Source organism: Bos indicus, chromosome 8 (assembly GCF_029378745.1).
Source record: "Bos indicus isolate NIAB-ARS_2022 breed Sahiwal x Tharparkar chromosome 8, NIAB-ARS_B.indTharparkar_mat_pri_1.0, whole genome shotgun sequence".
NCBI classification, from domain to species: Eukaryota; Metazoa; Chordata; class Mammalia; order Artiodactyla; family Bovidae; genus Bos; species Bos indicus.
The window spans coordinates 105,901,018-105,925,654 of NC_091767.1; the positions used below are offsets into that span (position 1 = coordinate 105,901,018).

A 24,637-nucleotide genomic window follows, 5' to 3' on the forward strand; every position below is an offset into this window, starting at 1 on the left:
AGTTCATTTGAAATGCAGAGTCTCAGGCCTTCCCCACAACCCAACCAGAGCCTGTGTTTTAGCAGGACCCCCTGACATCTTTGTGCACGGAAGGGTTTGAGAAACACTGGCACATTTCTTGTGTGCTGAGTCCTGGCTCTAAGCAGACATATGGGAAAGTCCTATCTTTAGATGGAGGTTTCGGGTATGATGAAGATGATGAGCTATTATTTGGTTTCCTGTTCTTTGACGATTATATGGTTTCAGACCATCGGCACATGGCACCATGGAAGCCACGGCTCCCTTTTCTAAGCTTCAGTTTTCTCATGGAACAGGCAGCCTGCTCTGTTCACATGTGCCACAGGAGGAATATCTGCCTATGCCCCTCAGAAACCAGCTGCAAAAAGAAAAGAATAGCTTTACAATATCAATCATGCTTAAAGGCATCGAGAAACATACCAGAACATGTGATGAGTTGAGAGAAGGGGGAGAAAATCAGAAAAGCTGGTTGTGATCAAGACTGATCGAGGGTCCAGTAGGGCTTCCTGCTGAACCTTCGTTCTCTTGGGACAGACATCCTTTTCAATTGGTCAAAGCCAATTCTATGCCATTCATTAAATATTTTTAATATCACCCCAGAGGAGGTAGATAAACATAGTTCTGGAACTTTTGGATCTCAGCCCAGGTTATCAAGTTCCACATGGGGCACACATGAGCATCTAAATTTCACATTTCTATTTATATATATTTTACTGTAGGTCATTCAGACAGAAACAAAGGGGGCTATCCTATAGGACGGGGGTGATACAGCACATCGGCTAGATTTATCTTTGCAGAGGCTGGATAAATACCCCCACAAGAAGGTGACCTTGGCTGCTACCCCATCTCACACTGCTGGCTGAACTGTCTACCTCCAACAGGCCCATGGAGCAAGCATGAAGGGCTACATTTCTGTCTCTGTGCTGGGCATTTCACCAAAGCAATGTATTCACCAAAACACCTGTAGAGGTTAGTTGGAAGAAGTTGGGAGGATGACCATGACTCCAGTCCAGAGATGAGATCTGAGGGAATGCCCCAGAAAACGTCTTCATCTACAGCATGGCTTTTGGGATTGCGGGGAAAGGAATGCAATTGAAAGAAGAGAAAACCACGTTTACTGAAAGCCTACTGCATCTAGGACCTTGCTTATTAGCTTTTTAAATCCCTACTATAGCTCTTTTCACATGATACTAGTAAGATTATCCTCAAAATCCTTCAAGCTAGGCTTCAGCAGTACGTGAACTGAGAACTTCCAGATGTTCAACCTGGATTTAGAAAAGGCAGACGAACCAGAGATCAAATTGCCAACATATGCTGGATCATAGAAAAAGCAAGAGAATTCCAGAAAAATACATCTACTTCTGCTTCACTGACTACGCTAAAGCTTTTGTGTGGATCACAACAAACTGTGGAAAATTCTTGAGAATTTTCTCAAGAAAATTCTGAGAAACCTGTATGCAGATCAAGAAGCAACAGTTAGAACCAGACATGGAACAACAAACTGGTTTAGAATTGGGAAAGGAGTATGTCAAGGCTGTATATTGTCACCCTGCTTATTTAACTTATATGTAGAGTACATCATGCGGAATGCCAGGCTGAATGAAGCACAAACTGGAATCAATATTGCTGGGAGAAATATCAACAACTTCAGATATGCAGATGATACCACATTAATGGCAGAAAATGAAGAGGAACTAAAGAGTCTCTTGATGAAAGTGAAAGAGGAGAATGAAAAAGCTGGCTTAGCAACTGAACAACAAATAGCTCTTTGAAGATATCTTGGAGGTAAAACCCACTTTCACTGTTGAAGATCTTGCAGTTCAGAGAGATTAAGAGATAAGTTCAAAGTCACACAGCCAGGAAATGGCAGGTGTGGGATTCGGATGCTGTTCCTTCTCGTGGTATCACCCTGACACCTTGTGTTGAATCACAGCCAAGAATGGGATCACGTGCCTGCAGAACTGTGCACACAAGGATGGCATTTGCCTAAGACTCCTCTTTAGTTACTGATTTGGCCACTTGCTGTGGCACCATGGTCCTCCCCATCTGCTTAGAATAGGAACAAAACAGGGGTCAATCTCATTTAATCATCACAGTATCACCAGGAAGTGGGTCTTGTTATTATTCCTAATGTAGAGATGAGAAAGGTGAGCTTAATGAACTAATGCACCCAAGGTCAGACCATTGACAAGTGGCAAGTTAGGACTCAGACTCTAGAACCTGGCATCTTAGATATGCAGCCATGAAATTAAAATGCTTGTTCCTTGAAAGGAAAGCTATGAGAAAACTAGACAGCATATTAAAAAGCCAAGACATCACTTTGCTGACAAAGGTCCACATAGTCAAAGCTATGCGTTTTCCAGTAGCCATGTACAGATGTGGGAGCTGGACCCTCGAGAAGGCTCTGCAATGAAGAACTGATGCTTTTTAACTGTGGTGCTGGAGAAGACTCTTGAGAGTCCTTTGAACTGCAAGGAGATCCAACCAATCAATCCTAAAGGAAATCAACCCTGAATATTCATTGGAAGGACTGATGCTGAAGCTGAAGCTCCAATACTTTGGCCACCTGATGCAAAGAGCCCATTCACTGGAAAAGACCCTGATGCTGGGAAAGATTGAGGGCAGGAGGAAAAGGGGGTGGCAGAGGATGAGATGGTTAGATAGCATCACGGACTCAATGGACATGAATTTGAGCAAACTCTGAGAGATACTGAAGGACAGGGAAGCCTGGTGTGCTTCAGTCCATGGGGTCACAGAGTTGGACACAACTTAGCAACTAAATAACAACAGCATCCCCAGATTGGTAGGTCATGTGAACCACCTTGGGATACAGTGGAAATTCATTTTCCCAGGTCCCTTATCTAGGGAAAGAAAATTGATTGGTGGGTCTCAGAACAGCGCAAGGTGATTCTTATGATCAGAGGAGCAGGAAAGATTTCACTAGCTATGAAGCTGAGTAAAAAAAGTGCTATATTCTATCTAGGTCAGAAGCCCTCAGTCTTCACCTGAGCTCTTCCCTCTCCTTAATATACAGAAGGGACAACAGGAATCAGAAGGAGAGAATGGCCAAGAGTGATCACCAGGAAGTGGCAGAACAGGAATGAAGACCTTCTCACCTAAGGTACACACTGACATGTCAGGCCTGACGTTAGTAAACCTTGGAAAAATGGGGACACAGAAGGAGACTCTTCACAGCCAGCCAAGGAGTGAGGACCCCAGGGAAAACAGCCCTTGGGACTCTTGTGATCCAGCCACCAAGTTCTGTCCCTCAGTCCACTTCCAAGATCTCACCATCAATCCCCCAGAGAAGGCAGCACATAGCTGTGTCTCCAGGTGGTCATTTGAAGATTTCACCAAGAGCTAGAACGTTACTAAATAGAGAGGCTTGGGAATGTCCTTGAAAATCAAAAGCTATGCTACTTTCAATTGATAATTTCTCCACTACCTACCTCCTTTGCTTTTTTTTTCTTTTTACAATAAGATTGTGGTATATTACAAAACACTCAGGCCTAAGAGTGCAGAAAAACAGCTTCCAGGCCTGGCTCTGCTGTTAATTCTTTATGGAACCTTGGCCTTGGTGGTACCATCTGTACAGTGGAGGAGGTAGATACTATATACCTAAATCTTGTGAGTGAATACAGAGAAGCCCAAGAGACTGGGGGTTGGAGGCCTGGCTTATTCATTCACTAGTTACATGTGATTTTAGGTAATTCACTTAAATTCCCTCAGGCACCTCACTGACAAATGGAGGGGTTTATACAAACTGTTCTCCAAAGTTCTCCCATCTATAAAGTCTATGGTTCTTTGTGAATTGAATGAAGAAAATTGACAAGAGAACAGAAGTCTAATTATAGTTCTCAAGGGGCTGATATAAAGTAGGAGCATCCTGGGAGTCTGGGAGGCAGCACTGCTGAGTGGGCTTTGGTTTAGCTGTATGACTATCAGGCTAGGTAGCGTAACATCTCTGAACCTCAGTGTGGTGAAGAGTATTGATGTCCCACATATTTCTGGGTCTCTGCACCATGACCATAAAACTTAAGGTGCCCAAAGGAGTGTGAGCAGAATGTGCCCTCTAGGAGGCAGTAGGGAAGCCAAGTTCCATCCCCACTATGACAGCATTCATGGAAGCACATGAAGATAATGTTCTGTCAGTCCAGATTCCCAAACACCAGAATGAGCACAACTGCTGTGATTCTCTCCAGAGTGTGTGGTATGAGCAACACACAGACTTTTCTGTGATGCCTCTGAGGTTTTGAAATCATGTGTTACCAAGACACAGTATAATGCAGTCTGACTGACATATTCATTTCTTTTTCTTTTTTTTGTAAAACCAAGTTGTCAAGGGCTACTTCGCAACAGGTCTTGGAAAGATTAAGTGAGAAAACATAGGGAATGTAGTATAGGACCTGGCAAATAAAAAAGTACGCACATGATTAAAGAGTAGGGAACAGGGAATGATCAAGAGCAGCATGTACAATTAACCATGTCCCAGGAAGGCAGCAGAGAAACCATAGCTTTGGAGCCACTTAATAAGACGTGACTCAGGACCTTCAGCGGGGGAACAAGTGGGCGCCACAAGTGAAAGCCAGCTTTCCTCAAATCTTTTAAGAAAATCCTTCTGCTTCACCAGGCGTGGGTTGGTGGTGCTTCATCCTGAATGCCACATCTTACCCAAATTGTCATCTTATTCATCTGTACAGCATGCATGTCTGATAAGCAACCCAGACTAGAAACAGCCTTTCTAGTAAATCTTTCATGAGCTCCTTACATTCTTTGGAGGTCATTTGGGAAGGCCTATGAGCCAGTGTCTGCGGCTGGCAGAACCATCTTCTTCTTGATGAGGCATTTGAAAAATGTACCATTGTATTTGCTCAGCCCCCATTCCCAAAGCAATTTCTCCTCGCTGCAACTTCTGAGACTCCAGCCTCAATAACAGTCCTTGACTGATGTTTATCTAAATTTCTGCCACCTATAACCGAAGTTGACCTTTCTTTATAATAAAAATGAGGCAGAATGAATAAGGATGGGAGAGAAGGGGGAAGTAAAATACAAACCAACAAATGAAACAACCACCACCACCAAGCTCCTGTGAGTTTCTCTCATTCCGACAGTCTCTGCCAGGCTCCTCCTCATCAAGAGTTGAGGGGAGGGAATTCTGAAGGTGAGCCTGCAAGGGTCATTAGGACCAACAGAGTTCACCAGAAGGGATTAGAAACAGTGAAGCTTAGCATCATTTTCTGAGTTTGGGGACAATTCAGAGGTGAGATATTTGACTTTTCACATTTCCTCAGAACTTGGCATTTTACCAAAGGCTTTCATGTGCTTTCATAATCCATCTGAACCTGATTCCTAATCCAGAGCTCTCTCTTAACACCATGCAGACTCTTAAAACAACACTTACTCCCTCCTGGGAGTAAATGATATTGTGACTTTAGTCTGTCCTTTTCTCTATCATTTCAGCTCTCCTTTAAGCCTTTCATCTTTCACGCCTCCCTAACTCCTTCACCTTTCACCATTTAACTACTCATCTCTTTAGCCCTTGTTAATCCTCTGTATCTCTTTAACCCTTTCTGTGCCTTAGTCCCTCCTGTCACTCTGATTCCCACTTAATTCTCTCTCCATGACTCTGCTTTGTCCCTCTGCCTGCTTCTCCTTATCACTCTCACCCTACTTCATCCTCCCACATAGCAGATGATTCCTGGACGTGTCAGGTCCTAAACTCTCCACGTGCTCCTCTCCGAGATGAGCTGCATTCTACATGCGACAACCTAGGAGGTGGCTAGGAAGGGGGTCGGGTTCCTGCAGAGTCACGTCTATGGAAGTGGGGTTTGCCTAAGATCCCTCCTTCATTATGAGTCTGCTGCTGCTGCTGCTAAGTCGCTTCAGTCATGTCCAACTCTGTGCGACCCCACAGATGGCAGCCCACCAGGCTCCCCTGTCCCTGGGATTCTCCAGGCAAGAACACTGGAGTGGGTTGCCATTTCCTTCTCCAATGTGTGAAAGTGAAAAGTGAAAGTGAAGTCGCCCAGTCGTGTCCAACTCTTAGCGACCCCATGGACTGCAGCCTAGCAGGCTCCTCCGTCCATGAGATTTTCCAGGCAAAAGTACTGGAGTGGGGTGCCATTGCCTTCTCTGCATTATGAGTCTGGCAGCCCCCAAGGGCAGCCACATCCTCACTAGAAGCAGTCCTCTGCTAGAAGCGGAGTGAAGCAGGTGGCCCTTCTTACCACGTGCTAACATGGGGACATGAAGAAGTGACCTACATCACTTGTAACAGAACCAGAGGTCAGGAGAACAGTGGTTTGGGAGTCACAGACTCAAACTTTCAGTCTCAGAGGGGCCCCAGATAATGACAAAGTGAAGTTGCCCAGTCATGTCCAACTCTGTGACCCCATGGACTGTGGCCCATGGGATTTTACAGGCAAGAATACTGGAGTGGGTTGTCATTTCCTTCTCCAATCATGACAAGCACTGGGTAAATAATATCCATCCCTGGGCCTCAGTTTCCCCAGCTACACGATAAGGGGTGAACATCTGTCGATCTTTAAGACCTTGCCCAGTTCAGAAACTTGAAATGCAAGACTTCTGTAAAGCAGAAATCCAGGTTGTGCTTTCAGAGATTTGAGAGAGGACATGAGAAGCAGACCTGTCTCCGTCAGCAGTTGCTAGGTGTGGGCATCCAGGTGGGGGCAGGGGGTGGGAGTACAAAGCCACACTGCGACTGCCACAGAGCAGAGTCTGCAACTGGGAGGGAGTTTGAAATTGCAGGCCAGGCTAGGCAGCTGTCAGGAAATGGGACATATGGGAAGACAACTGGTGGGGTGCCTGCTGGTTACTCTGGAGGGCTGGACCGGAGATTACTTGAAGGAGGGAGGGAAGGATGAAGGGCAGGAGAGAAATGCCAACAGCCTTTGGTGCTGAAAAGATGTACAGGCCTGCCTTCTGGAACCTGAAGGACAAAGAGCCGCAGCTCCTCCTTATCTGGGGCTCAGGAAAGGAGACTTTTGAAAGAGATAAATTTAGACTCATTAGAAGCCACTCACCTTCCCACAGAGGGAAGTCGACCGCCTTAGTGTGGGGCTCCAAGTGGCGACATGGTCTGGGGACAGAAATAATTGCAAAGAAAGTTTAACTGAAGCCAAGGATGAGTGAGCTGAAGTGAAATGGGCTATTCTAATATAATGGGAGTCTAGGGAGTTCCCTAAATCTGGAGGCTGTTGTCAAAAGAGAAGAGCGTGACCTGTTCACTATACTCCCTTCCATGAGCAAATCAGGGTGAACTGGCCCTAGCTATTCAGGGATAACCCAAGACTGAAGGGAACAATAAACAGAGGGTTGGGGCAGAAGGAAGACTCCTGATGGGGATGACATTCCATGTGAGCCCAGAAACTCCCAGATCAGCCTTCAAGGAGCCAAGCTCTCTCTTATCAACCAGTCTATTGATAGGGGGAAGGCATGCCTGCTGGATAATCAGGAGATCTGAGTTCAAAGGCCAGTTCTCAAATGACTTGTTTGTGACCTTAGCCAAGGCCCTTCCCCACATGCAAATGAGATCCTGAGATTCCAGGATGCCCCTTCAGGATCCAGGACCTTACTTCCCAATCTGTGTCCTTCATTTTGACCAAGCTAATCTTCACCCTTGAGAGTGGGAACTTGTGGATTTGATCATGCATCACATGCCAGTCACTCTGATGGTTGCTATGAGCAATCAAACTACATAAAACAAGCAATATGCCCATATCACACTGACTGGGATGTGGTAAAACACCACTATTAAAAGATGAGGCAGAGAGACTCTGCTGGCCATGGATAGGGCTGGGTTTTGGAGCTGAGTCAACCTGGAGATTTGCTTTCCTATCTCTCCCTCTCCTCTCATTTATCAGTATATCCAGGCTTCTGCATGTTCCTTCCTGGACAGGAAAAGGACTATAGCTCTTCTCCCTCCCAGGAAGCACTAGTCTTTGTCATAACTTCAAACTCCAGCTCATAAGCCTTGTCCTTAAGGAAGCCCTTTTTTATTCCTTCTAATTTCTTTTGAAAGTCTTCAGATGGGGACTCTGAAAACCATTGGCATTCCCTTGAACATATCTTTGCAAATCCAATTTTCACATATTTGTTTTCTAATTGTGTGGGTGTCTTCTTGCACATTTGTAGATTCCTTCCTTGAAGGTGAGGGGCAGTTGATTTTTTCCTTTCGATTTCAGGCAACATTATTCTACCCATCATCATGCTCAACACAGGGTTTCATAGACTATTAAAACGATAGAAAATGAAGATTCTAGAGTCTCAGAATTGAGAAGCTCATCCAGATTGCCCTTAAATATCTCTCAGGGTTTTTCTGATCGAGTGCCATCCGTCTTGGCTTGAGCATCTGGGTGGTAGAAAGAACATTACTGGGAGTTGGAGAACTCAATTCTGCATTAAATTGTTGTGAGACTGCCAGTCACTTCTATCACCCTTGACTCCTCCCTCAACCTCACCCTTTGCCTGAAACTGCTCCCCAGCCCTTGTCCATTATCCCACTCAACTATATCCCCAAATCTCCTTTCTCAATTTTATTCCTGTCATCCTGGCTTAAAACTGCTAACATTCTCATGTGGCTTCTATAATAGACACCTGGTTGACCTCATTCCACCATCTCCCTTTCCACTCTCATCGCAACCTACTCCCCACACAGCTACCATAAAGTTGAAAAAATGCAATGCAATCATGACATACCCCCCTCATTTATCCATTTAAGAGTTTCCCTCTTTACTGTTACAGTAAAGCCTTAGCCTGCAAGATCCCCACGATCTGCCATTGCTTACCACTCTGCCTTCACCTCCCACTACTCCTCCCTACTTTCTCAGCTTCAACCACACCAGATTCTTCATTTCCTGAAGTCAGTCAAGTTCCTTTCCCTCTTAGAACATCTGTCTCTGCTTGAAAACTTTTCCAGTGCTAACTCCCACTCATCTTCCAGGTATTAGTTAAATAACACTTCCCCTGGAAACTAGACTGTGAGCCTTCTTATTGCTTTCTAATCCAGTGGATGTACCCACCCCTCACTCTCTCCAACTAAATTAGATCCCACTGTTAATTGATTTCCTGGAACACTGTGTTTTTACTTCACAATACCTGCTATAAATTAAGTACTTAAGATTGCATGCCACACACACATGCACACTGTATCTAAACACCACGATGTCTAAAGCCACTTTTATCTCATCTCCCATTGTGTTCCAAGTAACCAGCATGGTAGGTGGGACACTGCAGGTGCTCAAAAGCATGTGACAGCGACACAGATGAACAGTTCAGGGGATTCACATTTTCATTTCGGTTCTATAAAATGGGAAGTGATGTGACATGTTGGATTAGAAGATAAGCCCAGGGCTGGGGAGTCAGTCAGATATACATCTGAATCCTTACTTTCCCTCTCACTAGATGGTGACCTTGAGACAGTCAGTTTACCTCTCTGTTATTGAGAATTTTCAACTGCAAAATGGAGGCCATGGTATCTCAAAAGGGTTTAATTGTGAAGTGGTAATTGCACTGTCCTGGCTCTTTAACTTCCCATCAGGGGGATGTGGGAAAGTTACTTAACACTGCCACTTCTTATCTGTATAAAGAGGATGATAACAGCCTCTACTTCACAGGGCCATGGTGAGGATGACATAAATCAGTGGGTGGAAAGTGCTAGAATGCCCACAGCACATGCTAACTTAATGTTCGTGGCTATCATTGCTCTTAAAATACTTAGTAAGGAGCTTGACACACAGTGCGTGTCAGGCGCTCAGTCACGTCCGACTCCAGGCGATTCCATGGACTGTAGCCCACCAGGTCCACTGACCATAAGCTTCTCCAGGCAGGAATACTGGAGTGGGTTGCCATTTCCTACTCCATGGCATACAGTATTTCTTAGTAAATAGTAGCTAGTATTACCACTCCTACAAGCAATTATTAACTATTTGGCAGGATGAGGATGATTCTGATGGTGATGTTTCTTACCAGTTCTGACTTCTGTTGACATGACCGCAAACGATAGATGAAGCTTTCTTTGTGATAATATCCTATTACATTGTTATGCAAAACTGTCTAAAACTACATACATATTTTTTAAAAAGATAAACATTTCTTACATATGGGACAGTTCTCAGTTCTTCTCATGCTATCGTCTTATGGCTTTCAGATTTTGATGCATGAATAAATCCCACCGAAGGCCTCTCATCTGCAGAAACAACAGCCCCAGTTCCTTCAACTCTCCCAGGAAGACTTTCCCAATTAGACTGCGTGTCTAATCTTCATATAATTTGGACAACCCAGTTGCTTTCCTGTTTATTCTCATATAGGAACACTCTCATCTTTTAATTTCACATGTATGTCTGTATTTATTAACAAGGAAAGAGGTATTTGACATACCAATGAGAAAAAAACAGCAATTTCTAAACAGCTTTCCTGAGAGTTGGCATGTTTGTGTGTTTGTGTACTCATTGACATACAGATCGAGAAAGAGAGAGAGGTGTTTTAAGAATGTTCAAGAAAATATTAATTCTGGCTATTTCTGGATGATGGGAATTTTATTTTCTACTTCATTAAATGTCTTTATTTTTGAACTGCCTGAATAGCCTACATAAGATACTTTTTAATAGATGGGAAGATTAATTACATTAAAAATTCCATTAACTATACTTGTAGGATGATTTAAGATTGAAATGAAAATATGTGGAGAGTTAGAAAATGGGAGGATGGGGTAGACAAAGGCTTTGGTCAGTGGAAAAGGAACTCCAGAGAATAGATTCTGCCACCTTCTGTCACCTTGTGCACAGGCACTTGTGAGTCTAGGAGATGCTGACCGGCGCACCAGGCCTCTACCCCACGTGCCCATGGCTCCCTCCCCCGCCCAGGTTCTGGGTCAGCGACTTGACCGGTGAAGTGCAGGTGTCTGCCCCTTACCTAAACGTCATCTGGAAGACTTGGCCTTGGTTCACATGCTGGGTCCGGTTGTTGTAACCATGTAGCATCTCTCCAAAGAGGGTGTCGTTGAACTTGGAGTCAGGCTTGAGGCACTTGGGGCCCTCGCAGACATCTGAGAGCATGAGGCAGGACTTTCCATCAGGAGCCAGCTTGTACTCCTCCACACAGCTGCATGATAAAACAAGGCCAAGAGTTAGCTTGCACGCTGGATGCCCCTATTGGGAGTGACCTAAAACCCAGGCCTCTTTTGCCTGCAAAACAGGTCACAGTTTAGGAATGGAAACAGTTATGCTGGCTGGAATCTATCTAGGGCACAGGTGTCTAGAGAGAAGCACATTAATCCTGCAAATTGGTAAATTCAAGGAAAGTCATTTGTGACACTTTGGAGGAGTCGAGGGGGACGCCAGAGAGCACATCCACACACAAAGCAAATTTAAAAACTGTTTTCCATGAACACACAAACCTTAAAAAGCATGACAGACCAATTTGCAGGGAATTATCAACTAGTTTCTCAAATCAGAATCTATTCCCAGTGCATCTGTCGGCCAAGGTTGAAGACTGTAGCAAAAACAAGGATTTCGTTGCCCTTGTTGAGCAAAGGTGGCAGTTCCAGGACCATGGACAGCACACAGCGCAGCCGCCACAACTTCTGTTCAATTAGCAAAGTTAGCAGTCTTTGCTGACTTCTACCTACCTAATCCTGACAGCAGAAGGGCCCTTGGCATGCCTTTGAAACTGGGATGGGCTCCTTGGTCGCCCGAATGGGCATCTGAATAGGGTATGGAAAAATATTTGCAATTTGGGGTGCTTATAGAATGGAAAATAAATCTCTTAGAGAGATAGGGGAAAACAGCAGAGTCCCTAGCTTATGGAAAAATCAAACGAGAAACTGAAATTCTTTGAGTATCTACCTACCCACGGTCCTTTTCTGAGCACTGTGTGTAGATACACAAGAAAACAGGCTGCATGACCGAAGGCAGATTAAATAGGCATCTTTGTCCCTTGGGATGTGTGTGAAGCCAGGCAAGTCATTTTACTTCTTTGCTTTCTGGTTTCCTCATCTGTAAAAGGGGGTTAACACTGCTATCCTACATTACTTCCCCAGGCTGCTGTGAGGTTCCATGACATACTGACTGAATAAACAGAAATTGCAGTGTACTTAACAAAATAATTACAGAGAGGTTGTAATGGTGGTGATGGTGATATTTACTTATTGAGCATATGCTGTTAACTAGGCACTTTGTAAGTTTATTTTATCACCATGAAAAAGGTAGCATCATCATTTCTGCTTTACAGAGGAGCAAAATGAGGAGCCAAAAAATAAAGCAAGTCACACCATAAGTGTCAAAGGTGGCATTCAAAATCAGGTCTGTTCAGTAACAAAGTCATCCTTTTCTCTACTTGTCTTCCAAATCCAGTTGTTCCTATTTGCATGGCATGATCCTGGTTAGGCTGTGCTGGCATGACCCTGGTTAGGTTCTGCTGGTTGGAGGCAGCAGGAAGCAGACAGTCTCTTATCTGCCTTTCTTCCATGGGAGTGAAGATCTGTAGAATCTGACTGCAAAAGACTCATGTGGGAGAAGGGAGAGACTTGGTTTGAGAAGGAAGTGTAGCCAGGATGCAGGAACCAGTGGCTGATGCTAGAGACATAGAACCCAGCTCAAGGCAGGAAGTAGGCGGGCAGAGCTGAAAACACAATCCAAGATCACTCCATTTGAAAAGTCAGGAATATCTTGTATTTGACGCAAGCTGACACCCTGTCCTTGTTTTCCTCTAGCCCTTGGTGTATTGTATGGATATGTTGAGGGTCTTTCCACTGTTTACATGTTCCTGCACAAAGTACAGTGGGAAGTTCTTTGAAGGAGACCTGTTCTGGTACCTTGGTCAAGTCTCTCTTGTCTTCATTTTGCATCTATTAACATATGCAACTCTCCCCTCATAAGGTTGCAGTACAGATAAAATGAGTTCTATAAACATGCAGATATATGGCAAGGACTCAACAAAGTCTAGTTCCACACATTTATTCCAAAAAGTTCCTAGCAAATATGGGAGATGAGTTACTGGGTAGATCTCACCCTCCTCTCTCTCTTACACACACACATACACAGATGCAGCCGTGAGTAAATGCATGGTTGTAAAAGATTAGATATTATCAAAGTCTATAGAGTAAAACATAGAGGTTCTTAATTTCCCACCCCACACATATTCCTGTTCCAGTGGTCAGCATTGTTAATAATTATATATTCTCATAGGGTATTCTCAATGTATTTAAAGATATACATAATACATATTGTATTTTTATAATAGAAAATACCTGTTTATTTACTATATCATCTATTTTGTTATATATATAACTTTTTCATAATAAACTCATAAACAGAATTACCCTATATGTTGTTGTGAGATACATATTTGCACCTAATATAATTTCTTGGCGATCTTTTCAAATCAGTATCCATATAGACCTATCTTTTTTAATAACTCTTTGGCATTGCACAGTATAAATGAACCATAATGATTTTACTGAAAGTTTATTGATAGACATTTTGTTTCATTTGTTTGTTAATGCTGTCATGATAAAGAATTTTATACATATATCACTACACACCTTTGTGTTTCTATAAAACAGATTCTTAAAAGAATAATTGCTGGGTCAATGTTTTATGAATTTTAAAACTTTGATAGATCTACTAAATGCCTATCTGTAGAGGCATGACCTACAACCCTATCATTGATGAATGAGAGAACCTGCTTGCCCACATCTTTCCTTTCATTACTACCAATCTGGGATGGCTACAGATAAGTCATTTTTGTTTGTGGATTTGCATTTTCCTGATTACTGGTGGCTCTCACCATATTTTCATGTCATAGCTATTTGCATTTCTCATTCTGTACACTATCTATCTATATGCCTTGACCCTTTTTCTACTGTGATACTCATCTTTTTTTCTTATTGGCTTATACATGCTTGGCATATATTCTCAATAGTTATCTTTCACCTTCCAAATATATTGAAATTTTCTTCCAGCCTGTACTTGTATTTTACTCTTGCTTTTGATGTCTTACAACCTCTTTATCCTGGTCTTTTATTGCTTTTGAATTTTGTGTGATGCTTAGGGAGCCACAAGGATGAGAAAACATTTTTCTCTATATTCTTCTAGTATTTATATTCTTTTTCATCTTTGGTTATTTAATCTGTGTGGAATTTATTTTTGTGCATGGTGGGAGTGATTAGTTTAACTTAATTATTTTTTAAATGGGTAGATGACTATCTGAAGGAGCCATCCTTTCACTAAGTAGTTTTAAATGCCATTCTGTCATGTACTAAGTCCCTATGTGTACTGTGTATACATGGTTGGAAATTGTATTTAATTATCTGTATATTCTCATAATAATGCTGCACTATCTTAATTAATAGAGCTTTATGGCATGTTTTGAATGCAGCAAAGTAAGTCTTCTCTTCATAAACACGAATTTTCTATTTCAAAATTTCCTCACTGTTCCTACTCATTTTTCCCTTCAGATAAAATTTAGAGTTGGCTTCTCAAATTCCCATGTAAAACTTTACTGGAATTTTGTGTGGTTCCAAATTGAATTTGTAGACTACATGAGGTTACTCAGTCACTAAGTTCTGCCCAACTCTTTGCAACCCCATGAACTGCAGCTTGCCAGGCTTCCCTATCTTTCACTATTTCCCAGAGTTTGCTCAAACTCATGTCCACTGAGTCAGTAAGGTTATTCAACCATCTTGTCCTCTGTCGTCCCCTTCTCCTCCTGCCCTCAATCTTTCCCAGAATCAGGGTAGGGTCTTTTCCAGTGAGTCCGCTCTTTGCACCAGGTGGCCAAAATATTGGAGCTTAAACTTCAGCATCAGTCATTCCAATAAATATTCAGCGTTGATTTCCTTTAGATTGACTGGCTTGTTCTCCTTGCAGTCCAAGGGACTCTCACGAGTCTTCTTTAGCACCAGAGTTCAAAAGCATCAATTCTTCAGCATTGAGTCTTCTTTATGGTCCAACTCTCACACGCATATATGACAACTGGTAAAACCATAGCTTGACTATGTGGACTTTTGTCAGCAAAGTGATGTCTTTGCTTTTTAATACACTGTCTAAGTTTATCATAGCTTTCCTTCCAAAGAGCAAGGATCTTTTAATTTCATGGCTGCAGTCACCATCCACAGTGATTTTGGAGCTGAAGAAAATAAAATCTATCACTGTTTTCACTTTTTCCTCTTCTATTTGCCAAGAAGTGATGAAATCAGATGCCATGATCTTAGTTTTTTAATGTTGTGGTGAAGGGGCTTATGTAACTGAATGAAGCTATGAGCCATGCCATGCAGGGCCATTCAAAATGGATGGGTCATAGTGGAGACTTCTGACAAAATGTCGTCGACTAGGCAGGAATGGCAAATCACTCCAGTATTCTTGCCACGAGAATCCCATGAACAGTACGAAAAGACTAAATGAGGGGACGTTGTTGATTTTTTTTTTCCTTTAGGATATATGCATTGAGAGTCACCTCTGTACTAGACACCGTTGACAAGTATGAGAGTTGATGTCTTATGTTCACCACACTGGATCCTCTTTGTGGAAACCCTGTAGACTATGCATCTAAGCTGCCCTTGCATTTGGGTTTAAGGGGCCATGTGCAGGGATTCCAAGAGATGGAGTCTGTATAGATGTGATATAAGCCTCTGTCAGACCCCGCCCTTACAAACACCCTGTGTGATTTTCAAGCCCTCTCTCCCCTATCTATGGAAAGCTTGGAGAACATGTGTTTCAGATCCATACTGCAAGATGGAAGAAGGTGGCCTTAATTACAGTGGACCTCATGTCAACCGGAAATCAACTTCTGTGTGCAATCTTCTGGTTTGGGAGGCTTCATCTATTGCAGCAACATAGCAGGGCAAAGGCTAATAGACTTTTGCCAAGAGAACACACTGGTCATAGCAAACACCCTCTTCCAACAACACAAGAGAAGACTCTACACATGGACATCACCAAATGGTCAACACCGAAATCAGGTTGATTATATTCTTTGCGGCCAAAGAAGGAGAAGCTCTATACAGTCAGCAAAAACAAGACTGGGAGCTAACTGTGGCTCAGATTATGAGCTCATTATTGCCAAATTCAGACTTAAAGAAAGTAGGGAAAACCACTAGACCATTCAGGTATGACCTAAATCAAATCCCTTATGATTATACAGTGGAAGTGAAAAATAGATTTAAGGGCCTAGATCTGATAGAGTGCCTGATGAATTATGGAATGAGGTTCATGACACTGTACAGGAGACAGGGATCAAGACCATCCCCATGGAAAAGAAATGCAAAAAAGCAAAATGGCTATCACAAAAATAGCTGTGAAAAGAAGAGAAGAGAAAAGCAAAGGAGAAAAGGGAAGATATAAACATCTGAAGGCAGAGTTCCAAAGAATAGCAAGGAGAGACAAGAAAGCCTTCCTCAGAGATCAATGCAAAGAAATAGAGGAAAACAACAGAATGGGGAAGACTAGGGATCTCTTCAAGAAAATCAGAGATACCAAGGGAACATTTCATGCAAAGATGGGCTCAATAAAGGACAAAATGGTATGGACCTAACAGAAGCAGAAGATATTAAGAAGAGGTGGCAAGAATACACAGAAGAACTGTACAGAAAAGATCTTCATGACCCAGATAATCACAATGGTGTGATCACTGACCTAGAGCCATACATCCCTGAATGTGAAGTCAAGTGGGCCTTAGAAAGCATCACTGTGAACAAAGCTAGTGGAGGTGATGGAATTCCAGTTGAGCTATTTCAAATCCTGAAAGATGATGCTGTGAAAGTGCTACACTCAATATGCCAGCAAACTTGGAAAACTCAGCAGTGCCACAGGACTGGAAAAGGTCAGTTTTCATTCCAATTCCAAAGAAAGGCAATGCCAAAGAATGCTCAAACTACCGCACAATTGCACTCATCTCACATGCTAGTAAAGTAATGCTCAAAATTCTCCAAGCCAGGCTTCAGCAATATGTGAACTGTGAACTTCCTGATGTTCAAGCTGGTTTTAGAAAAGGCAGAGGAACCAGAGATCAAATTGCCAACATCCGCTGGATCATCGAAAAAGCAAGAGAGTTCCAGAAAAACATCTATTTCTGCTTTATTGACTATACCAAAGCCTTTGTGTGGATCACAATAAACTGTGGAAAATTCTGAAAGAGACGGGAATACCAGACCACCTGACCTGCCTCTTGAGAAACCTGTATGCAGGTCAGGAAGCAACACTTAGAACTGGACATGGAACAACACACTGGTTCCAAATAGGAAAAGGAGTACGTCAAGGCTGTATATTGTCACCCTGCTTATTTAACTTCTATGCAGAGTACATCATGAGAAACGCTGGGCTGGATGAAGCACAAGCTGGAATCAAGATTGCCAGGAGAAATACCAATAACCTCAGATAGGCGGATGACAACACCCTTAGGTGTTCTTTGGAAGGAATGATTCTAAAGCTGAAACTCCAGTACATTGGCTACCTCATGCGAAGAGTTGACTCATTGGAAAAGACTGATGCTGGGAGGGATTGAGGGCAGGAGGAAAAGGGGATGACAGAGGATGAGATGGCTGGATGGTATCACCAACTCGATGGACATGAGTTTGATTGAACTCCGGGAGTTGGTGATGGACATGGAGGCCTGCCGTGCTGTGATTCATGGGGTTACAAAGAGTCGGACACGACTGTGCGACTGAACTGAACTGAACTGAGTACATCTTATCCTCATTGACTGCTGCAGCAGCTTTACAGTTGGGAGTCTTCTGATTCAGAAACATAGCTGGCGTTTCCATTTAGCAAATGTTCTTTAAAAATCTTCACTGAAGTTTTAGACTTTTAATCACAAAAGTCTTGCACAGATCTGTTGTTCAGTCACCAAGTTACGTCCAACTCTTAGACACCGTGGACCATAGCACGCCAGGCTTCCCTGCCCTTCACCATCTCCCAGAGTTTGCTCAAACTCATGTCCATTGAGTCAGTGATGCCATCCAAACATCTTATCCTCTGTCATCCCCTTCTCCTTCTGCCTTCAACCTTTCCCAGCATCAGGGTCTTTTCCAGTAAGTCAGCTGTTCACATCAGGTGGCCAAAGGATTGGAGCTTCAGCTTCAGCATTAGTCCATCCAATGGATATTCAGGGTTGATTTCCTTTAGGATTGACTGGTTTGATCTCCTTGTTGTCTAAGGGACTCTCAAGAGTCTTCTCTAGCACCACAGTTTGAAAGCATCAATTTTTTGGTGCTTAGCCTTCTTGATGGTCCAACTGTCACATCTGTACATGACTACTGAAAAAATCATAGCTTTGACCGTACGGTCTTTGGTCAGCAAAGTAAGATTTATTCATAAGCATTTATGCAATGCCTTAATGTGGAGAAGTTATAAGCAGGTATTTTGGATCCAGACTACCACAGTCCGAATCCAGATTCCACCATTTTACTGGCTGTGTGACCTTGGAAAAAACGCTTAACTTGTCTGTACTTCCTCTGCTTGCCTATGAAGAAGTTCGCACCGCACAGAGGCACCATGAGGATTAAATGAGCTGTGTCTGAGATACAGCGTGCCCACGCATATAGTAGAAGGATGGCTTCTGTTATTACAGTCTTTTCCACTTGAGGAATAGGACCAGTTTTTCATGTATTGTTTCCCTTATATTTTCTACTTAGTTATTGCTGATATCAAGCAAAGTTATTACTGATTTTTGAAAGCTGATTTTTCATACTACCACATAAGAAGCCCATCAGTTCTAATACATCAACCAGATTTTTCTAGATGAATGAGTATATATTTGTCAAATTTGGGTATTCAGATTATGCTAGCATTATGGAATAAATTAGAAAACTGTCTTTTTTTTATCTTCCGTCTCTGGATTGGTTTACATAAAATAGAGGTTATCCATTCCTTGATGATTTGATAAGACCTGCCTTTAAAGTACCCTGGGCTCGATGTCGTCTTTTCAATTGCAGACATTTAGCTCTCTTATCATTTTATTTTATGTTATCTGGCTATTTAGATGTTCTACTGCATCATGATTCAAACTAGGTAATTTATATTTTCTAAGAAAATAATGCATTTCATCAAGACTTTCAAATGTATTGGCATAAAGTTACACACAGTATTCTCATTAAAGTTGTTTTATCTTCTGTGCTTCTATGGTTATGTCCCTCACTCATTACTAATGTCTTTATTTGTGCTCTCTCCTTTGAACAAGCGTTTGCCTTTTATGGGCAAGCCTCCTTTTTTTTCCCCTCTATTTATTTCAGCCTTTATTTGTATTAATTCCTTCCTGCTGCTTTCTTTGAGTCTGTTTTATAATTCTTTTTCTGGCTTCTGGAGTTGAGTGCTTCATTTGTTTCTTTTCAGTCTTTCTTGCTTCTTAGTGAATGCTGTGGAGCTTCTGGCTACTGCTCTTCCTCTATTCCATGGGTTTGATATGAAGCCTTCCAGCTCCTCCTTGTTTCTAAAGAGGTGATAATTTGAATATGAGTTATTTCCTTACCTAGGTGTAAAAATTTAGAAGGTTGCTTTTTGTAATTCCCATATATATAGATAGATAGATAGATTTGTATGCTAGATAGATTATGCTGCTAAGTCACTTCAGTCATGTCCAACTCTGTGCGACCCCATAAATGGCAGCCCACCAGGCTCCCCCGTCCTTGGGATTCTCCAGGCAAGAACACTGGAGTGGGTTGCCATTTCCTTCTCCAATGCATGAAAGTGAAAAGTGAAAGTGAAGTCATTCAGTCATATCCGACTCTTAGCGACCCCATGGACTGCAGCCCACCAGGCTCCTCCATCCATGGGATTTTCCAGGCAAGAGTACTGGAGTGGGGTGCCATTGCCTTCTCCAAGATAGATTATAGTTAATATCTAACATTATTGTATTCTTGTCTGAGAATGGCTTCTCTGCTGGTTCAAATGGTAAAGAATCTGCCTGCAATGCAGGAGACCTGGGTTCAATGGCTGAGTCAGGAAGATCCCCTGGGGAAGGGAATGGCTACCCACTCTAGTATTCTTGCCTGGAGAATTCCATAGACAGAGGAGTCTGGCAGGCTACAGTCCATGGGGTCACAAAGAGTCAGAAATGACTGACTGACTGACACTTGCACTTTCAGTCTGAGAATATAGCTTGTGTAATTTCTACTTTGGTGAATCTACTGAAATTCCAAGCCCCCTTACCTAAAGGAGGCACAAGGTGTCAAGTTCAGATTTTGGATATAATTAAAGCTATGGTCAAAAAGAGGTTGTACCACTTCCCAGCAGAATGACCCCGATCAAGTCTGTTAACTACTCTAGGCCTCAGTAATATAATCTATTAAATGAGGATAACAATGATCTTTATCGTAGGGCTGATGTGAGAATTAGAGAAAACTTACGTAAAGGATAAAATGATATCCATTATGTAGTGCCTAATTAATGTATCAGCTACTGTGATGTTAACGATAAACATTACTGTGATTATGCTAGTATTATCTCTGACTGCTTCTTGATCTATTAGCCCATTTAGATTTCTATGACAATGTGCATTTATTTCCTGTGGTTTTCAGATGTTAGCTGCTGGCTTCCATCTAAATTCAGATTTCCTAAAGCCAACAGAATTGCCTTTCTTTGATTCACTTTTTTTTTTTTTGCTGCAAACTACATAATTGGGAAATTGTTTGCTCTATTTATTGGAAATAAATTATACATATAAACATACATTATGCATATATTTTGAATATTTAAATTTATATATTTATCCAAGCACAAGTATTACATATAATGAGCTAAATATATGCATCATATATGCACATATATGTAGATATATGTGTATATGTATGAACATGCACACATTTGCATATGCAAAGCTCACTTCTGCATTCATGATTACACAGTCTAGTGAAATATTTTTTCTGTGTATAACTGTATTTTCTCCTTATTGCAAAGTATAGTAGATGGAGAAATGGTCCCCACAAAATATCTACATCCTAATCCCCAGAATCCATGAAATGCTACCGTACATGGTAAAAGGAATTTTGCAACTGTGATTAGGTTAAGAATTTTCATATCAGATGGTCATTCTGGATTATCTGAGTGGGCTCAATGTAATCATCATTATCATTAAGTCGCTAAGTCATGTCCTATCCTTTGTTACTTCATGGACTGAAGCCTGCCAGGTTCCTCTGTCCATGGGATTTACCAGGCAAGAATATCAAATTGGGTTGCCATTTCCCTTCTCCAGGAGGCCTTCCTGACTCAGGGATCAAACCCGAGTTTCCTGCACTGGCAGGCAGATTCTTTACCACTGAGGCATGAATCAGAAGGGTCCTTATAGGAGGATATGAGGCAGAGAAGAGCATCGGGGGCAGAGAAGGAGATACAACTTGATAGCAAAAGAAAGAGAGAAAGATAAACAGACAGACACAGAGACTATGTCTCTGGCTTCAAAGTCCTGCTGGTGTCTAGATTTCAGAAATTCTCCCTTCCAGAACTGCAAAAAATAAATCTATATTGTCTTAGATTAGTTAAATCTATATTGTCAAGATTGCCAGGAGAAATATCAATAACCTCTGATACACAGATGATACCACACTTACGACAAAAAGCAAAGAACTAAAGAGCCTCTTGATGAAAGTAAAAGGGGAGAGTGAAAAAGTTGGCTTAAAACTCAACATTCAGAAAATTAAGATCATGGCATCTGGGCCCATCACTTCATGGCAAATAGATGGGGAAACAATGGAAACAGTTAACCAATTTTATTATTCTGGGGCTCCAAAATCACTGAAGATGATGACTGAAGCCATGAAATTAAAAGACTCTTGCTCCTTGGAAGGAAAGTTATGACCAACTTAGACAGTAAAAAACAGAGACATTACTTTGCCAACAAAGGTCCGTCTAGTCAAAGCTATGGTTTTTCCAGTGGTCATGTATGGATGTGAGAGTTGGACTATAAAGAAAGCTGAGCACCAAAGAACTGATGCTTTTGAACTGTGGTGATGGAGAAGACTCTTGAGAGTCCCTTGGACTGCAAGGAGGTTAAACCAGTCAATCCTAAAGAAAATCAGTCCTGAATATTCATTGGAAGGACTGATGTTGAAGCTGAAGCTCAAATACTTTGGCCACCTGATGCAAAAAGCTGACTCATTTGAAAAGACTCTGATGCTGGGAGGGATTGGGGGCAGGAGGAGAAGGGGATGACAGAGGATGAGATGGCTGGATGGCATCACCAACTTGATGGACATGAGTTTGAGTAAACTCCTGGAGTTGGTGATGGACAGAGAAGCCTGGTGTGCTACAGTCCATGGGGTGACAGAGTTGGACACAAATTCTCCAAGCCAGGCTTCAGCAATATGTGAACTGTGAACTTCCTGATGTTTAAGCTGGTTTTAGAAAAGGCAGAGGAACCAGAGATCAAATTGACAACATCCGCTGGATCATGGAAAAGGCACGAGAGCTCCAGAAAAACATCTATTTCTGCTTTATTGACTATACCAAAGCCTTTGACTGTGTGGATCACAATCAACTGTGGAAAATTCTGAAAGAGATGGGAATACCAGACCACCTGATCTGCCTCTTGAGAAATTTGTATGCAGGTCAGGAAGCAACAGTTAGAACTGGACATGGAACAACAGACTGGTTCAAAATAGGAAAAGGAGTTCGTCAAGGCTGTATATTGTCATCCTGCTTATTTAACTTATATGCAGAGTACATCATGAGAAATACTGGGCTGGAAGAAGCACAAGCTGGAATCAAGATTGCCGGAAGAAACATCAGTAACCTCAGATATGCAGATGACACCACCCTTATGGCAGAAAGTGAAGAGGAACTAAAAAGCCTCTTGATGAAAGTGAAAGTGGAGAGTGAAAAAGTTGGCTTAAAGGTCAACATTCAGAAAACGAAGATCATGGCATCCGGTCCCATCACTTCATGGGAAATAGATGTGGGAACAGTGTCAGACTTTATTTTTTGGGGCTCCAAAATCACTACAGATGGTGACTGCAGCCATGAAATTAAAAGACGCTTACTCCTTGGAAGAAAAGTTATGACCAACCTAGATAGCATATTGAAAAGCAGAGACATTACTTTGCTGACAAAGGTTCATCTAGTCAAGGCTATGGTTTTTCCATTGGTCATGTATGGATGTGAGAGTTGGACTGTGAAGAAGGCTGAGTGCCGAAGAATTGATGCTTTTGAACTGTGGTGTTGGAGAAGACTCTTGAGAGTCCCTTGGACTGCAAGGAGATCCAACCAGTCCATTCTGAAGGAGATCAGCCCTGGGATTTCTTTGGAAGGAATGATGCTAAAGCTGAAACTGCAGTACTTCGGCCACCTCATGTGAAGAGTTGACTCATTGGAAAAGACTCTGATGCTGGGAGCGATTGGGGGCAAGAGGAGAAGGGGACGACAGAGGATGAGATGGCTGGATGGCATCACTGACTCGATGGAAGTCTCAGTGAACTCCAGGAGTTGGTGATGGACAGGGAGGCCTGGCGTGCTGCGATTCATGGGGTCGCAAAGAGTTGGACACGACTGAGCGACTGATCTGATCTGATCTGAGCAACTGAACTGAACTTATATTGTGTGACAGTGTGTGTGTGGTAATGAACTGCAGAAGCACTAGGAAACTAATACACAACCCTCGTAGGGAGGTGGTGCTCCCATTTTCAGACGAGAGAATTGAAGTTTAGAAAAGTAAAGTAACTTGCCCGTGGAGATATACCTTGTCAATAGTCATGTTAGGAATCAAACCTGGAGTTCATATTTCAAGAAGTGTGTATATGAATGTGTGTGTGAGAGCATACGTTTGTGAGTGAGTGAGTGTGTGTGTGAGTGAGTGTGAGTATGTGAGTGAGTGTGTGTGAGTGTGTGTGAGTATGTGTGTGAGTATGAGTGGGTGTGTGAGTGTGTGTGAGTGTGAGTGTGTGTGCATGTGAGTGAGTGTGTATCACTTCAGTCATGTTACAACTGTAGGTGCGTGGTATTTTCCTTTTGCCTGGGGCCAGGAAAAGACCGGCCTAGCAGGAGAGGAAGGAAGGAAGATTAAAGGCCAGGGTTCACTTATTAATAGTAAGACCCTTAGAGATGTAGGGAGAGAGAGCGAGAACAAGAACGGAACTCGTAAAGGCGAATGATCCTTTGAATTTTAAAACATCAGCAGCTCTCTCCCCCAAGCCACCTCCGGGCACAGGATGATTTATGCAAAGGTCTATTTAGTTGTTGGTTTCTGTTTTTTTTTTTTTTTTTTTAATCTTATTTTTGTACCATGCAACATAATTATACAGCTCCTTTAGAACATTCTGTCGTCTGGGAGATTTTCTTACAGAAATTCTAAAGAGTGTAGGCTCACAGGAAACCAGCCAAGATCCTCATGAAACTATATTTACACATATGCCAAAATGAAAGACATAAAATAAGTACAAAGATACAAACTGGGCGTTTTAGCTGAAGGCGATGAACGTGCTACCCTGAACACACCCATCCCCGTTACAGAGAATGCCAGAACTGGATGGGGCTTCAGAGAGTGTACCATGAAATCTGGTATGTGTTTAGCCAAGAGCATGCTTTATTGAACCCTTCCAGCAATGTTGTGAGATGGGTACTTTCATTCCAACATTGCCACTAGGGACCCTGAGGCTTGGCATTTTAAATTCCTTGAC

At 42.4% G+C, this 24,637-nt stretch overlaps 1 protein-coding gene across 3 annotated transcripts in view; it reads right to left on the bottom strand.

Annotated features, from left to right (window-relative positions):
- Positions 1-24,637, bottom strand: part of ASTN2 (astrotactin 2) — a 1,047,731-nt gene that overhangs the window by 350,041 nt on the left and 673,053 nt on the right. For all 3 annotated transcript variants that reach the window (XM_070795372.1, XM_019966821.2, XM_070795370.1), the window contains one exon: positions 10,951-11,139. In XM_070795372.1, coding sequence (XP_070651473.1) covers positions 10,951-11,139 — 189 coding nt within the window. The remainder of the gene's footprint in view (positions 1-10,950; positions 11,140-24,637) is intronic.